This window comes from Calonectris borealis, chromosome 16 (assembly GCF_964195595.1).
Source record: "Calonectris borealis chromosome 16, bCalBor7.hap1.2, whole genome shotgun sequence".
NCBI lineage: Eukaryota > Metazoa > Chordata > Aves > Procellariiformes > Procellariidae > Calonectris > Calonectris borealis.
In genome coordinates, this window is record NC_134327.1 from 2744665 (window position 1) to 2762319 (window position 17655).

The 17655-nt window shown below is 37.3% G+C and overlaps 1 protein-coding gene across 1 annotated transcript in view; it reads left to right on the forward strand.

The window, feature by feature from the left end:
* RBFOX1 (RNA binding fox-1 homolog 1) overlaps positions 1–17655 on the forward strand; it is a 936648-nt gene that overhangs the window by 144520 nt on the left and 774473 nt on the right. The window contains exon 2 of the mRNA XM_075164916.1: positions 9437–9499. Within this exon, the coding sequence (XP_075021017.1) occupies positions 9437–9499 (63 nt within the window). The remainder of the gene's footprint in view (positions 1–9436; positions 9500–17655) is intronic.

Genomic DNA, 17655 nt, shown 5'->3' on the forward strand with positions numbered 1-17655 from the left:
GACGTGTTGCATTTTCCTGGTCATGGTAATAGATGCAGCTTAGAGTTGAGCTGTTTCTGTAAGAATAATCATGTCATAAATCACAAAGCTATGGGATAAACTGCTTTTTTTTTTTTTCCGTTTGGCAACTTTACTTTCTCTTGTTCTGGTCATTAATTTCAGATGGTATTTATTAACATCTAAAACTCCTAAGCAATGTCAAAGTTTTCATTAAAGAAGAAGAAAAAATGGGCAAATTTACCATTCTTTTCTCTACCTCTGAAATTTCTTTCAAAACTGCATTGCTTATACAGGCATGATTCATTTCTTGACCTGTGATAGATGAGAGAACCATTAGTTTAAAAATGCAAAATGTAAAAACCCTATTCTGAAAGTATAATGTTCCTGCTTTTTAGTCTGTGTCAGTATCAGGGTATTCAGTGCTAAAAGCTCACCATTGGAATTGATAGAGGATTTCTCTACAGTTGCAGTTGATAACAGTTAAGCCTTTTTCAAATTACTTGGTTGTTCCTGCATCTTCTTTGAATGCCTCGTTCACTTGAATTTGCAATAAATGATCTTTTAGTCTAGCAGGCATATGAGTAATCTTACTGATGTTCATGGAATTGTTCTACCTGCTCAAGAGCTTTGGTAGAACAGCCTCTATTGCAGAAGAGTGAGGAGAAGAGATAAAATTTTGAAGAAAAATTCTAAACCTGTTGTTTGTTAAGTAGTAGGTATGATGACTATAGCAACAGAGAAACTTAGTGCCTGGAACTTTGCCACTTCCCTGCACTGACTGGGGAGCTGATTTTCCCAGAGCAGTAGGCTCATGCATTTGTAGCAAGCTGTCTTTGCAGCCAAAGTTTTGAAAGATTCTTTTTTTAAGGGACCTTTAAAAAGCTGTTCAAGAGCTTACACTAATAAAACAGTCAATACATAAAGTAGAGGGTTGGGTTGTTTTGGGTTTTTTTTGGTGGTGGTTTTTTTTTTTTTTTGGAACTGCTTTTGAAAATATTTTCAAAGGAACAAACCAATTTTTATTACTTTTTCAGTGTGTGTAACTTTTTAATTAATCTTGAATAATTTCCAAAGTTTATTTTTCGTTCTCTTTCATGCAGAGGTAGCTTTTACCTCTGTGTGTTTTATGCATCAGGAATAGATAAGTGTGGCTATATTTTTGGTGTAGCAGCCTTATGTTATCAAGAGTGCTTTTAGACAGTCACATAAACATAATTCTCATCATTCTGTTTTTACTGCACCCATCTCTCTCCATTCTCTGTCCAGACTATGACTGGGCGGGGTGGAAACAACCACCAAACATTGAAAGGCTCTTTGAATGTCACTGCCAGTATTACAGATTTTTTTTCCCTTTTTGAGCTGTGAGCTCTAGAAGTCTGGTATGTGCATTAATGTAATACATTTAATGATACTGCTCAGTCTTTGTACTTTGGGCAGTTTGATCAGTGTTACAGCAGGTGAAGATACACATTTTAACATTGTTTGTAGTGGCATGAAATGAGACTAAGAGGTGTTCCAAGAAAGCAGTAGAGATAAACGATATTAGGTCATGATAAAACCCGTGGTCATTATTACAAAGAAATATTTTGACAGCAATTAGTCGTGTTTGTAATTACAGTAGTACTACTCTAATATGAGGAGAGGCTTGGTAGTCTGGCAAAGTGCTGACAGTTTGTTGACTTCTCTCGAAAGCTTGAAAGCACTGAAGTCTTTACTCATGCACACATCACAATAATCGATGTAAGGCATTTTTGGTGCGTAGCACTGTAAAAATATTATTTGACTAGGGTTTTTTTTTCAGAACCCTTTAAACCTAATTTGAAATAAAGAAGTAAAAACATCACTAAAACCCACTACAGCAGGAATGAATCTCTTTCATATGTAGGCTCGGAAAGGAGAGTAATTACATGAAAAGACCACAAGTTTTTCAGGTTAAACCCTCTAAAATTGTATTTCTTTTTTGAGAATTTCACTAGTAATTTGTGTGAAAGAGAATTGACTTTTGTTCCCATGCAGAGGGGGTTGCCTATGGAGGACAGGCAGTCACCACTTAGCATGAGTTGTGTGCAATCTGTAGAAAATGCTAGTCATATTCTCAGCATCACCACCATTTAGGCAGTAAGATATTTTGATTATTTACTTGGGCTTTTTTTATAATTTTGTGAGAGGCTGAGGTTATTCCTAAAGGACTATTTAGTATGTTGTAGAAAACAGTTTAAATTTTTACTTCTTTATTGAGCAAGTATTGAGTTATGAAACAAAACTAAAATATTGTTAGGAATGTAATCAGTGAAGTACTTCACAGTGCTTTTTTTTTTTTCCCTCTTACTTTTTGTCCCACAGTCCAGTGGATGTCTTCATGTATTGTTGGGACATTAGTCTTGATAATGGCAATAGAATGCTATGTATTTTTGAAAAATTGATCTGAAATGAAACACTCAGTGAAGAAGCCGGTAGTGAGGTTTTTATGCCATTTGCTTTATCAGCCATGTCTACAGCCAGATTTCCTACCTTACTGTGATTCCATTTGTCCTTTCCCAATATTTCTTTCAGTTTCATAATGTGTTTACTGTTATACTTAATACTACAGATTTTATGCTGAAAATACTTAAACATTTGCATGGTCTCAGTCATAGGAATAACCATTTTGAAGTCGGTGGCTTATCTTATATTTGAAAAAGTAGGTATTTATTTAAACGTTCTGGCAATTTCAATTATCATCTCAGGGTAGGAGGATATACCTTGCAGATGATGCTTTTATCTCGAACGAGATATGGAAATAGAAGCAAAGATAGTTTGAGGATATCACAGTCTCGTTCTGTATTGCAGCCTGTAGAATGCTGCTGTACTGTAGGGCTCAGAGGACGCACAAAGAATTTTTTGCACAGCTTGTACAATATTTTTTAAATAATCAATATTTTAACAAATCCGTGGTATTTTTATCTAATACAAGGCAGTTACGAATGTGGTGGTCGTTACAATCTCCATTGCACAGATGAGAAACTGTGTATGTTCCAGTTAATAAGTTGAAGTTCTTATCTGTTACTGGTCTCTTGTCATCACATTGCACAGAATACTTACTAATGGGCATAAGCCCTAAAGATAGGAAAGTTATACTAGAGAATGGTTTGCCAAAGGTCCAGGACAGAGCTGAAATCAGTTCTGTTCCCACCTTTCAGCTGTGTCCCCTCATTTGCAGATACAAGCATACAGAATAGACTATCAACCAACAAATATAAAGCAGAGCACTGACATTCGGCCTTAATATTTCATATAAGTTCTTATGCCAAGAACAGCTATTCAGTTTCAAAGGCTATTTGAAAAAATCCCTACTCATATTCACCAAATCTCAGTATTTGTCCTCCTGTCAAGAAGAAAACTTCCATGATTCCTGCATGCAAAAATATGCTCTGTGTACTGCTTGGATTCCAATTGTGCTGGATGCCATTTTACTTTTGAGACAAAAATTTACTCAATTTTGACAGATGAAACATTAAAACCTCATAGAAAATTATTTTCACAGGGCTTTACAGTATTCTTCATTTTACAGTGAGTATTTCCAGAATATTATTCTTTGCAGTGAATATCGTATATCCTATATGTGCATTCTTGACTGTACTTTTGGTGTAGTTGGTTGTACTTTTCCCTTCTATACAAAGTTTCACTCTTGATGTTCTATCAAATGTTCTGCTCCTTGAGTTTCTTCTGTATCTACTTCACAGAGTACAGTCTGTGCTTAGTGCTTCATTCTTCCTAAAATTCTTGTCCTTTAGAAAATGACCCAGGGCACCTTGCTTCCCTCCTGCTCTTGTCACACAGACAACATTCCCTGGTGACACCGGGCCACCTTTCCCTCACAGGACTCCCAGCAGCAGCATTCCTAAGAGGAAAAGTGGATCAATGAGAATCTTAACACAAATCTATCATGAGGCTTGATTGTGATTGCATTGACTGCCAGGTTTAAGCACCATGATTTCAAATGTAGACGTCCTAGGGCCTGGTGTCAGCTGGCTGCTCCTGAAGTGTCGTGGTTTAACCCCGGTCGGCAACTCAGCCCCACCCAGCCGCTCGCTCACTCCCCCCGGTGGGATGGGGGAGAGAATCAGAAAAGTGAAAGTGAGAAAACTCATGGGGTGAGATAAAGACAGTTTAATAGGTAAAGCAAAAGCCGCACACGCAAGCAAAGCAAACCAAGGAATTAATTCACTCCTTCCCATCGGCAGGCAGGTGTTCAGCCATCTCCAGGAAAGCAGGGCTCCATCACGCATAACGGTGACTTGGGAAGACAAACGCCATCACTCCGAACGTCCCCCTTCTTTCTTCTTCCCTCAGCCTTACATGCTGAGCATGACGTCATATGGTATGGGATATCCCTTTGGTCAGTTGGGGTCAGCTATCCCAGCTGTGTCCCCTCCCAACTCCTTGTGCATCCCCAGCCTCCTCGCTGGTGGGGTGGGGTGAGGAGCAGCAAAGGCCTTGACTGTGTGAAAGCACTGCTCAGCAGGAACGAAAATGTCCCTGAATTATCAACGCTGTTTTCAGTATAAATCAAAAACATAGCCTCATACTAGCTACTGTGAAGAAAAATAACTCTAGTTCAGCCAAAACCAGCACAAGAAGGGAGCCAGGAGCTGAGTCCATGCAGTCCGTGCTCTCCCCCATGGGGTGCAGCCCCACTGGACCTAAACATGGAGGACAGAGCCAGGTACTGGAAACGGGGTCTGTCCATTGACAGCCCCGAGCTTGGTGGTGAACCAGGCCCAGGATCCATCTGGGGAGTCCGGTCAGGAGCAGCAGTTGATTGGGACAGAGAGAGGGCAGAGACAAGGCGACAATGTGGGTCTAAAGTCCTCACAGGAAATAGGACTAAAAGAGACTGTGGAGGGAAGATGCAATGTAGGTCTGGGGACTCGACCCAGGAGGCAGGTTGCCTACAGCCCATGTCTGAGCTCCGTCCAGGGCTGGAGATGGGTAACCCCACGGTATAGTTTAGGCCAGGAGCCAGAGCCTGAGAAATATTATCTTTTTCCATTGTGATAAGAAACCCTGTTCTGTTAAATACTCATTAGAATGATCACATTGCAAAAAAAATAGCAATAATAAAGTGATGCTCAAGACTCATGATTAAATTTAATGGTAATAAAGTGCAGCTAGAAACGCTCAGTAAATGGTTTCAATCTACCTCTTCTCAGGCTAATCAATGCAGTGAGATTATCTACATCGAATATGCTAGAATAAATATCAAATATAGTTTATCGTATTTCAGTTGCATTTCTTTTTTTCTCCTTTCCTCTTTTTTTAACCTGATGTTCTAAGGATTTCCTTTTAGTGCCTACGAACATCTCCTTTTGACAGACAGTGCAAATTAAAAGATATGGCTAGGCAAAGGAAGCTGGAACCCAAATATGCCCCCTGGGTTTTCATTTACAGTTAGAAGCTACAGACACAATTACTGCTGACAGAAATTCAGAAGCCAGTGGCAGAGTGCATGTGGCAGTAGACTCATGCCAGGCAGTAATTGGGAAGATTATTTTTAATCAGAGCATATCCTACAGCCCAAACATTAGAAATCTCTTGTAAGGCTGACAGGAAATTAAACTGAGCCCAAACAAAAAAGCCTCAAAATAGAAGTAATATGGTTAGAAGTCTAATGATGGCAAAGCTCACTGCTTGTTGTATTTGGCTGTTATCTAAAGGGAATGACTTTTAACTTGCAGCAACAGATATTATTGTCTAATTGCATTTTTAGAACAGAATTAAAATAAAAAATACCAGATTAGATCAATTTATATGTAGGCTTTTGATAAAGGTGTGAAGCAGTAAGTGTTAAGTCAGGCTTAGTAATTGTGTATGTGTGTTAGTAGTAATTTTTATTATTGCTTTGGGGTTTTGTTTTGGTTTAGGGTTGGTTTTTTTTTTTTTTAATTTATTTATTTAATATACTGCTTAAGGGAGCTACTTCTATGGAAAAATAATATAATGTCTGGGATACTCTTGGGATGCCCAGGTATGGTAACTATTTATGAAGCCCGAATGGCCTGGGGCTATCTTTCTCAGTGACCCTGCAGAATGACCTCTGCTTGTTTGGGCTGCCTGAGCTGACTGCCCTGGGGGAGGAGAGACCAGGGTATCCTCAGGACTTGCCTACACACCTGAAACCACAACTTTTCCATTTTAAGTGAATCTTAAAACATCATCTTCTTTGCCAGACTTTTACATACGTACTTCGTTATCTGCATACTACTTCAGTTGACTCTCAAGTTTTCCTTTTCTCAGAAGAGAAGGACCGGAGCAGTGCAGAACGGTAGCTCTGCTGTTGGTCTGACGAAGGGTGTTGCTCTTCTTGTATATGCCTGTCACATACAAATGTTGTAATACCAGATGCAAGCAAAATGTGGCTAATTGTATATTTATTTCTGTGTGATAGGACTGCAAAACAAGAGCCTACTTCTTGTTTTGCTAAGATGTATGACAGTTTTGGAAAAGAAAATTTAGCATTAAAAAGTGCATATCTTACGCTTCTCCACAAGGCTGCTTTTAGCTGTGTGGACAGTCTTAATGCCATTTCATGTCAGTGGAAAGAGTAATAAGGTATAACATCAAAGTCCATCATAGTCAACTAGGTTATCTTGAGGCTTGTAAATAGGATTTTATCAGAATGTAGGGGTTTTTTTCCACAAAATTATTAGCATTTTTCAGCTGTATTCCTTCTACTGAAAATTGCTTCATATAATCATATGAATATGGCTGAAAAATCTTGCTTGTTGTTTGGATATTGCCTGAGTAGCTAGATTACAAATAAATTATACTTTGTAATGTATGCAGTTTCTCCAGGTGTACACGAGACCTGGGAATACAGGACTGTGCTGTGTAATAGCTAACGGAACTTCATCATTGTCTGCCGGGTTTACGAGAGCCTCTGGGTGCACTGCACGAGGAGCTTCCCTTAACTGGCTTGTCTTACGTAGGGCAGCTACGCTGCTCAGGCAGACTAGCGTACGGACTGGTTGTGGAGAAGTCTTTACAAACCTTTGTAAAGTTTGTAAATGTGCCACTCCTCCTTTTGTCCAACAATATGGTAAGAAAGTACCTTCAGTGGTGGTACGGGGTGCAGGGCTGTGGGTTTTGGCAGGTGCTTTTAGAGCATTTGTTTTGAGGAAATCCTCTCTCAGATTGCTAAATATTTTAAAGAATGGCTGTAGTCAGTAGAGCATAAAACTTCAATATTTCTACGTGGAGGAAATTAGAGAGGGATTATACACTACTGTAAAATTAGGCAAAATGAGTAATTACTCTTTGGTTAAATATTATAGCCAAGTTAATTGTTTTAGAGGTAACTATTTTTGCAGTTTCTCATGCATTTGCTCTGATTTAATACTGCAATACTTTGTACTTTACATACAACAGTATATTCTTAATTTTTCCTGGCGTTGCATATATTCTTAAAATTCTGTACATCTTATTTCTGTGTGTATTCTGAGTTTCCTCAGTCACTACAGTGTACAAGTGCAGGATAAATAGGGAATACTAGCAGTAGCAGTTGGGAGTATAATGTTTCTAAAATTAATGATAGGTAACATGATGTTAAACAGAAAGTCTGCTAGGATTGAGTAGTCAGATACAAGTCTTTCAGAAAAGGAAAATTAATGTACTATAACCTCAATGAGGTAGCATTTTAATCAGTATGAATTCTAAAAAGTGAGAGTTTACCTTTGAAAAATCACAGTGATTTCAAATTGCGAAACACAAGTACCCCTGATGGAGAAAACCCGAGAGACTTAATTTTCAATTATTCAATTCAATTTTGTTGACCATGAATAAGTTTGACTGTGGCATTACAAGATGGTCCTAAATCAAACGTCATTTTTGAAAATGTAGGCTAATTACTTAAAAATATTTCTCGTTAGAGATTTTTAAGGAACTCTCAATACCATTAATTTACCTTGTGTTGTACTCAGAGATATCTTTGATCTCACACAAAGAAACACTACCCAGAAAGGATAAGATGCAATAGTTTTAACATGTCGTTTATGTGCATCTGCAGCCTTCCTACGTGAGCTGCCTTTTCTATAGTATTTTTACATGTCTATGGTTCATTTTATTTCATAAATGAAAAGAAACTTGTGTCTTCAGCTCAGAAATTGATTAATGTGGGTTTTTTGGCAGTAAGACAGTTGCAATTACTGCTAGACGCTTCAGTTGTGAAGTTGGATCTTACTTTGATAGACACTCTCCTAATGATGGTCCCTGCTCTAAGGAGACCAAAATGCCAGTTTGTTTTCTGTTGCTGATTGTCACTTTTTCAGATTCTGAAGTTACTGGGTTTTTTTTATCAGTATGTGCGATAGTTGCAGTATTACTTGACATGCTTCTAGAGCATGTACCTTTCTCGTACTAGTTCTTGTTGTTATTTATCGTCAACTGCATTAGTTATAGCCACTATGAAGTTTTGATTTACTGATCTTTTTTTTTGTTTGTTTAAAATGAAATCGCATATAAGGAATAACATATTTTGTGAAAAAAATATTCAATATATTTACTGTTTGGAATTGCATTGAAGTGGATAAAAAGTATATTAAATTTATCTACAGAATGTTTTGGTAATACACAGACCTAGGTGTGTATTTTCTTTGAAGACTCAAAATATGTGCAGTGTTTATATTTTCAAGAGTATTTGTATCAGAGAGTACATACTACCATTTGCACATGGAAATGAAAAATGCAGGTAGGGAGAATCTGTTATGAAAAACATAGCTGAGCTTACTGTTACTTCTAAAATTCAATGAATAATTCAGTAAAATATTAGATGTCACCAGCTGCTCATCAATAAGAAAAACCGGCATGGAATAGAATGTTACCCTATTCTGATTCACAGCTATGTGCATGTATAATATATTTTGGATGGCCCCTTTTGTTTATGTATTTTATGATCACTTTTCTTTTCCAAAATTGCTTGAAGTTTTTAATTGAAAAATACACAGAAAGTAAATCACAGTTGTGTGTTCATATTGGAATAGAAACCTATACTGGAGAAAATTTTGAAGTATGGCAGAGTGATTGCATGTCTGTTTTAGTAGGTAAGTTCATAATGCAACACAGGATTTAAGTTTCAGATATATTGCAAACTGCCTGGAAATTTTTACAGTCCATTGAATGATTAATAAATAAATAAATAAATAATAAAATCTTTGTTGGTGTTTGTGAATCAATAAGAAGATTTTGCTGTTCTGCTTTGTACTCAATAAAAATGCAATTATGACCCAATAAGATATGCAGTCTTTCTTGTGAAAGCCCAAACAACGCATTGTAAGTTTTATTTTTTGTTACATCACTTTGAATCTTAAAGCCTACCTTCAGCCTTCTGTGGGTGCAGAGCACAAATATGTTCTGCTTTGAATCTCTCATTTACAGTAAGAATGTATTTTTCTTTTCTTAGGAAACTACACAGAAGCCCCATGCAAGTGGTGCCTATTGTTTTCATGATCGGAGCCTTCTTTCAGTAAGTGCACTGATTTTTACTGTTGTTTGTTTATTTTATTTTCCTTGGAATTTGACTGAAATCTCTGTTGTGCTGTCATAATGAATAAAGAAATACTTTGGACTTCACAACTTGCCATGTTGATGCTGCATCACAAGACTAATAGACCAAGATATGTACAAGATCTGATACCTTTTAGTCTTCAGTGAACAACAACTTGCTAGTGACATGCCTAGAAAATAATCTTCCCTGTTTCTGGCCGTAGGTTAAAGTGCTTTTCTCTCGTATTTCCCTTTTACATGTTAGGGATATGTCACTATCATATTCATTTTACCTCTGGCTGATTCCCTCAGAAAGAAATTACTTTGTATATAGATTAGTCACAGACACTTTTTTCCCTTAGAACAGCTATGGGTAATTCATCATGCTTTCCTTTTTAAATGCACCCATAATGTCAGAATAGGGAATACCGTGAATTAAGCTCCAAAATTTATAGGACATGTGAAAAAGTATTTGTGCTGATTCATTTTTCGCTTTTTCCTTCCTGAGAGGAGGCCTTCGCATCCAATCTATTTGTTGCTCTTTTGTACTTGGAATTTATTTTTCCTTGTAAAGTTTTTCGTTTTAACACCTATTTAGAAACAATATTGATTAAGCACTTTTTAATCAGGATATAACTTTCTATACTTACAATAATTAATACAGAAGTATCAGAAAAAACAAAGTGTATGATTCTTGGTAGGTCTGTATTTGGTACTTCTCAAACAATTTTTAATAATCCTCTGCTTAAAATAAACTGCAATGCTCCAACGTTTTGTGTTGGGTAATAAGCATGGCTTGTTCTGTATTGGGCTGACTGAATATGTTTTATATACATTTATAATTATACTTTTCTTTGTTCTATGTGTAGAAAGTAAAGAAGTTGCACATGTGTATTGACAAAATAATAGACTAGATTCACTTTTTTTTCAAAGGTATTAATGTTAGTGGTTGAGTTTTGCCCCAACACACAAAGTTTAGTGTTATTGAAAAAATCAGACATACAGTCCTTGTTAGAAATAAGAAGAGTTTTATATTTATTCTCCTACACTGAACACAATCTTCCTCTTAATGTCTTTGAAAGAAGTTTTCATTATTTCAAAAAGACTGCCTGGCTTACAGGATTAAAAAAAAAAAAGCCTGTTCATCTTGAGAACAGATTTAAATCAATTCTGTAGTGCTCAGCATGCTTGTTGCTTTTAGCTTTTCCTATCAGAATAACCTTACAGCTCGTAGCAGAATTTGATGCAATTGACAGCTTTAGTTAGAAAAATTCTGGTAAAAATTGCAAGAATGAGGTTGGGGTTTCTAACCCATGGGAGGCAGTGGTCCCTGAGATAATTACTGGCATGTTTTTAGGAAGCTGACATTAATTTGACTGTGAATATTGTGCTTCAGTATCTATAAATGTAGCTGAAGGAAAAGATACTCATCTTCCTTCAACAAGCTAAAGCAGAGAGTTGGGATATAGGACAAGAAAGAAGAAGGAAATACTCATTTGGAATTTGGGGAAGGCTTCATGCTGCCAATTCTCAATGTGCTTAATTGGTTTTATTATTTTCCCTTGTGATCATAACCTAACCAGCACAATGAATATCAATCAACTTCCAGGGCTAAGAGGTCATTTTTTTACCAAGCTGAGACTGAAGTCCAGCATGTTGCCTGGTAACAGCCAATGTAGATGAGTTGGCTCTTAAGTACACCATATGGCTGGGCGTTGTGCCCTATTCACCCGTGACATGGTGTACACATGTAGTACATCACTGATTATAAAATGGTTTGTCCCATTCCCTTATTTAGAAGAATCATTTAAAAATAGCAATACCAGTCCACCACAGGTGTGTTAAGATTATGGAACTGTATGTAATGAAACAAATTTCTGTCACAAGTGTCAAAAACCCCATGTAATAATCACAATAAATTTTGTGTTCAGTATGCTTTAGTTGAATTTAAGTATAATTTCTAGCTATGGTTGCTTTACAGTATTTCTCTACTTCATTTTGATAGGTAAATATATTGGGGTACGTATAGTTTTAACAGTTTAATTACAGAGAAATCCTGGATTTTAAAATTTAATTTTCTAATGTAGTTGGTTGATTCTACCAGATAGCCTATGGATTTATTTGGCATTTGACCTTCTATTAATTGTGCAATAATGCCTACAGTACTCGACTAAAGCTGCAGTGCATTGAGCAAACCAGTAAACAAAGCAATAAAAGACAGTTCTAGAAAACAACAACTAAAAATAAACATGACAGGCAAAGGAGAGAGAATTGTTCCAAATATACAATGGGAAATCAAGCACAGCGAGTGACTGGCAAGAAGTTTGTAGCAAAAATGGACGTAAACCCTAGGTCAACAGAGTCCTCACTCATTCCCTTAACTGGAGCGTTTTTCCTGTTCCATTGTCACGAACTGGAATTCAGTAAGGTGGGAACACTGCAGAGCGCAGTGTCAGGCAGTGGCACGTGCCATGATGTCCGTGCTCTGGCTGTCGAATGCCGGTTAAAATCGGAAGACGGGAAATGGGATTGATCTTGTGTGAAACGGCAATGATCTGCACAAGTGAAATGGAAGATCATTGACTGGTATCCCAGTTCAGAAGGCTGGACGGTGGCGATGTTGCATTTCTCTGTGTCTAGCTTATTTGCAAAGATGAATTATTGTGCTTAGCCCTCGCCTACACAACTCCCTTGCCTAAAGGTATAATTCTTTGGCAAAGAGGCCATTTCTCTTTGGCATTCCACCTAAGTTCTCTGAAAACAGTTCAGAAAAAAAAGTAGAAAAAAGCTGTTGTCTTTTCCATGTTTTGCAGAAAGTTTATACAATTGCTTTTTGAGAGAAAAGTTCTGTATACTTGCCCATTCTGTTGTTTTTTCTTAATCTTCTTGTTGTATATAGTTGTTACACAGCTTGATAAGCATACTGTAGTTAAGCGGTCTTTTTGTTTTATTACTAACACATTTCCTTGGCTAGAAATTTTTAAGGTAATAGAGAAAGGATGAGACAGTAGTGCTGCTCCATGTTAATTTGAGAGTTGCATTCTTTGGAAGATCTGCCATGATTATTCACATTTTAAACCCTGGTAGATGTAAATGCATGTATGCAAATACGCTGTCCGTCTCAAAACAGTCTCATCTTCACTTCTACAGTCTGTCAGTGACACAAAACTAATTGCCGTGCTGTAAAGGCCTATAAAGCCATTGAAAGAAAGGCATTTAAAATCCTTTTCCCTAATTTTAGAGCTGTGTTTTCCTTTGAATTGTAAACATGTTGAAATAAGTAACAGAAAAATAGCTATTATTGCATTGAAAATATTTTATTATCGGGGATTATGAGTCCATTTTTTCCCCTCATTAAACACATCTTTTAAAATTGTTAATACAATAAATCTGTTTTCCAAAACAGCATAGCGTGCCACACAGGAGTCTGAGGAGTTTAGTATGATCTGGGGATTTCTACCTGAGAGGCAGGAACAAAATAATTGTGAAAGAGAGCTTTTATAAAAGATCATAATTCTCTTAGAAATAAACCAGTGTTATAATCTTTTTGTAATAAATGTATAAGGAAAAAAGATCTTAATGATTGTAGTCTTATTTATTCATCTCTCTGTATTCTAATGTAGTCTAAATGATAGTATTATTCTAGAGAGTTAAGTATTTTCAAAATTGCAGCACTTCGAATTACTGATATCTGTGAATTACGATAGAAAAGGGTTGAAGAATGGTAGTTAGATAATGTAAATGAAGCAGTAAGTTTTGCTCCATTACTTCATCTGAGCTAGGATGGGGAATTGTTTAGTTGTTAGTATCTGCTCCGTTGTCATATTATTCATTGTTGTTTTGCGATATCTTCAAATATCTTCAACAGTTATTGTAGGACTTCATTAAGGACCAGAAGCAGCGAGGCATTTACACGCTCCTAATGATAAGCGGGAGAATATTCTCATGGATGTTTTTTCTTCAGAAAAAGCTTAGCTAAAGTAGCTAAGCCTGACCTGTGTTTGAATTTTTTCTAGTGCTGGTGCAAGGTAATTCAGTTTTAGGTGGTTGATTTGTAATATTACTTTTCCATTAGTTAGACACATATTTAGTTAGATATGATCTTTAACTCTTTCCTGCATAGGGAACTCCATATCACACCTTTGTTTAGTTTTTTGATTTGGTTTTTGGTTTTTTTAAGTCTGCATCTTCCAAGGCTTACCTTATTTCATTTCCCGTAGAGGAAGAAAATGTTGTTTTCTTTTGTTGGATGTCATTAATTTGACGTTTATATCAGTAAAATCTCTAATGATCTTAGACAAAAAGAGCAGTTATGTGGTTCTGGGTTTACACGAATCAGTGTTAAATCACTGCTATAATTTATGAATACCTAAATTGTAAAAGGGCAGGGGTTTATGTTTGTAGAAACTACAAATCAGAATATCAATCATCTGCTTTTGATTTTACAGATGGTGATGCTGCTCATTTCACTTAAATCATGATCTTCCTACATTAATAAAGGAAGACACTATCCTTGGTTAGATTATGCTTAATCACTGCTGCAGATAATTATATATGCATTTATTTGAGCATCTAAAGAATTTAGAAGTTACTCATTCAAAGCAGATTCAAGAGCATAAGGCTTACTGAAACTGAGTAGGGCATTTTGAAAACAAGAGACGGGCTCCTAACACAAGTGGGGGTTTTTTGGAAATACTACCCTAGATTATTGTGAACTAGAATTCCGTAAGGAAAGTCAGCTTTGTAATTCTCTCTTGGTTATATACAAATGTACATGTAAAGAAATATCTAAAAATTTCTTCTTTTCTCCTTCCTCTCTTTTAAGAATGCAGTCAGTATTTCTTTATTATGGATTCCTCTGTGAACTTTCATCTTTGTAAGTGGTGTTTTGAGTCTACCAAGTAAAAGCTATAGGGGTTGAATATAGATTAACCTTAGGATCTGAATTTGCTGTATGTAGCAGCCTGTTTTCTGACGCTACTGAGATACTTCATTCATAAACATTGCAGACATTTTCTTATTCAGGCATTACGAAATTTTCACATGCATGTAAACTCTTAGGTTAGAATACTTCCAGTGGCAATTGTATGCATTCTGGATATTCTCCAGATTACAGCATTAAGATGTTTTTGATCAAGTTCATTTCCATAGCGTAGTGGCATTTAAGAGATACCAAGTCCCCAAATTCCTGTGAGATTAGTACATGTTATTATCTCTTTATTACAGAAGGCAAAACCAGAAAATTGAACAGCCTGAGTGATGTGCCAGGAGAGGGAGTATAGCAGGGGTAGGATTTGAATTCATATTTCTCAAATCCCAAATCATTGCCTCTGTTACTGGGCCATCTTTCTTCCTGCTCTCTCTCTAATCCAATACCTTTTATTGTTAATGATTTTTACATCTAACAAGTGAAAAAGAACTTACAATTTCATGCTCTCTTCTGTCTCATAAAAAATTGAAAATTTTCTTCAAGAAAATCATGCAATTATTAGTAAAGTCCTATCAGCATAGCTCAAAGCTAATTGAAATTTAACAGTCCTCTTGATGATCTGGGTCATGTCAAGGGTGTTAGCATTCTTTAATAAAGATATACACTTGATCCTTTTTTCTTTTTCTTTGAAGAGCTTACAGACTTCTGTAACTTTTTCTGATAATGCTAATTATGCAAAGTGACGGTACAGTCATTGCAGGCACTTGGGCAGTTCAGTAGAGGAAATGTTGTTAACTGTAGCAATGATACTCTGGGCTTTGGGGTGTGTTAGCAGCCCAGGATTCCTGGAGGATTCCTTTCTGTGTTGCTGTGTTACTGCTACCGTATGTTAGTGTGTTGCTACACCTTCGGCGCAGAGCTGCCAGAGCATGGCTAGTTCGGGTAGGGCTGCCTTAGGGAGCGGCAAAGCCATGAGCCTGCAGCAGTGCATGCACGCAGAATTTTGCAATAATGCTTGGTAAGTCAGGCCTGTATTCAATGGGGAATCACTCTGTCCCTGCACATGATGCGTTCATAGTCAATCTAATGTCACAATATTTGGCTTTTTGTGCATTGTGTGTGGATCTGAGATCCTGCTGCGCTATGTCTGGACGCAGCACTGAGCACAGGTGCGATAGCATATTATTGTTTCAGTGGGGAGTATCTTTACTGTTTGTGGAAATGAACAGGAGTTTTGGATTGTCATTATTGGATTAGATGTGGGGGAAAATTTAATTTCCTTTTTTTTTTTTTCCTGTTACCTTTGAGGTTAGTTACTGAGTTGACAAGTCTGTGTCATAACGTGGAATTCCTGTGTAGCTTGTGCACATGCTATGTGAGAATTTTTACTGATCCTGCAAGATATGTTAGAAGTCACATAACTGATGGCTCTTTAAATTTTGAATATGGGATGGCAGGTTTGAAAATGTATCTTCAGTGAGGAAGGAGAATGCTAGGAAATAAGAACAAATCTGTTGATGTAAAATGAAATGTTTATCCTTATTTCGCATAGGTTAAGAGATTTAAAAAGATGAAACAGCATGTGAGTTTGACAGAATACATTTGTATTTGGCAACATTTAGTCTTCCTTCAGGATTGCTGACTACCTCCAGAAATCAAACTCTACCTCTCAGAGCTGCTTCTGGCTGTGGACCTTTCTAGAAGCTCACTAGAAACTATGGGAGTGTTCTAGTGCTGATCACTGGCATTTAGCAATTTGGGATTTCTCACCAAGTAGTTAAGCCTATATCTTTTACGGTGTTGAAATACATTTACATCTGTTAAAGCATTAATGAGAGAGATTTGTCTGTGACCTACCAAAATCATTGCACACTCATCACACAGGGCAAATTTGGGCAGATTGATCAAAGGACAGAGTTCTTCGCTGTGTATGCAGAGGGAGTAAGGCTGCCTGTACCGCTCTGTGACAGACAGTATGCTGACATGTTTTAACTTCACTCTAAAGAAGCAGTTGGCCAAGTGCCTGTTAGATGAAGCAGGTCTCAGAGACTAGCAGACAAGTCATATTCAGCTACCATGTACTGTATTTCAGTCCTGGATGTATCTTCTTTATACTGACAAAATCAAGAAACCCGTTTACCTGTATGTGGTGAATTGACCCTGGGTGGCAGGGCAGCCCCCACCCGGCAGCTTGCTCACTGCCCGCAGTGCGATGGGGAGAGAATTGAAAGGGTAAAAGCGAGGAAAAAGATTTATGGGTTGAGATAACACAATTTAATACGTGAAGCAAAGCCAAATAAGGAATTAATTCACTATTTCCCATTGGCAGGCAGGTGTTTCACCATTTCCAGGGAAGCAGGGCTTTGTCACCCATAACTTGGGAAGACAAATGCCATAACCATGAACATTCCCTGCTTCTTCTTCCTTTCCGTGAGCTTTTATTGCTGAGAACATCATATGTTCTGGAATATCCCTTTGGCCAGTTCAAGCCAGCTGTCCTGGCTGTGTCCCCTCCCAACTTCTTGTGCAGCCCCAGCCCACTGGCTGGGGAGGCAGTGAGGAAAAGGGCAGGAGAGAAAACCTTGAGGCTGAGCAAACACTGCTCAGCAATAGTCTGACAATAGCAGTAACACTGGTGTGTTATCAACCCTGTTTTAGTCACAAATCCAAAACGCAGCACTATATGGGCTGCTATGAAGAGAATTAACGCTATCCCAGCTAGACCCAATACACTATAAACCCGCTGCTTTTCTTCTTCTTCTCTGTGAGGTTTCTGCTTCCTTCATCTGCACCCCAGAGGAACCAAGTTTTATGAGCACATCTGGAAAAGAGACAAAGTGGTGCAATAGAAACACTGGAGTGGTGGTGGTTTTGTTTGTTTGGGAGTTTGGGTTTGTTTTTCTCTTCTCTTGAGGGATATTTTGCACAGCTAAATGACCCAGTTAAAAATATATATATATTGGGTCTACACTGAGAAAAGATTGATCTGAAATCCTTCACAAATTATGTTTTTATCAAGACCAAGTCTTTGTGTGCTATTGATTTTTATATCTGCACAGTCTACAAGTAATAAAAGTTGCAGAGCCAAAATAATTTAAGGTGGTTTTCTGTCTTTTGTATAAGCCAGGTTAGGATATTGAATCAATTGCTTTGCCACTCAGATTCTTTAAAACCCAAAAGAAAATTTCAGCATGAGTTATGGTTTC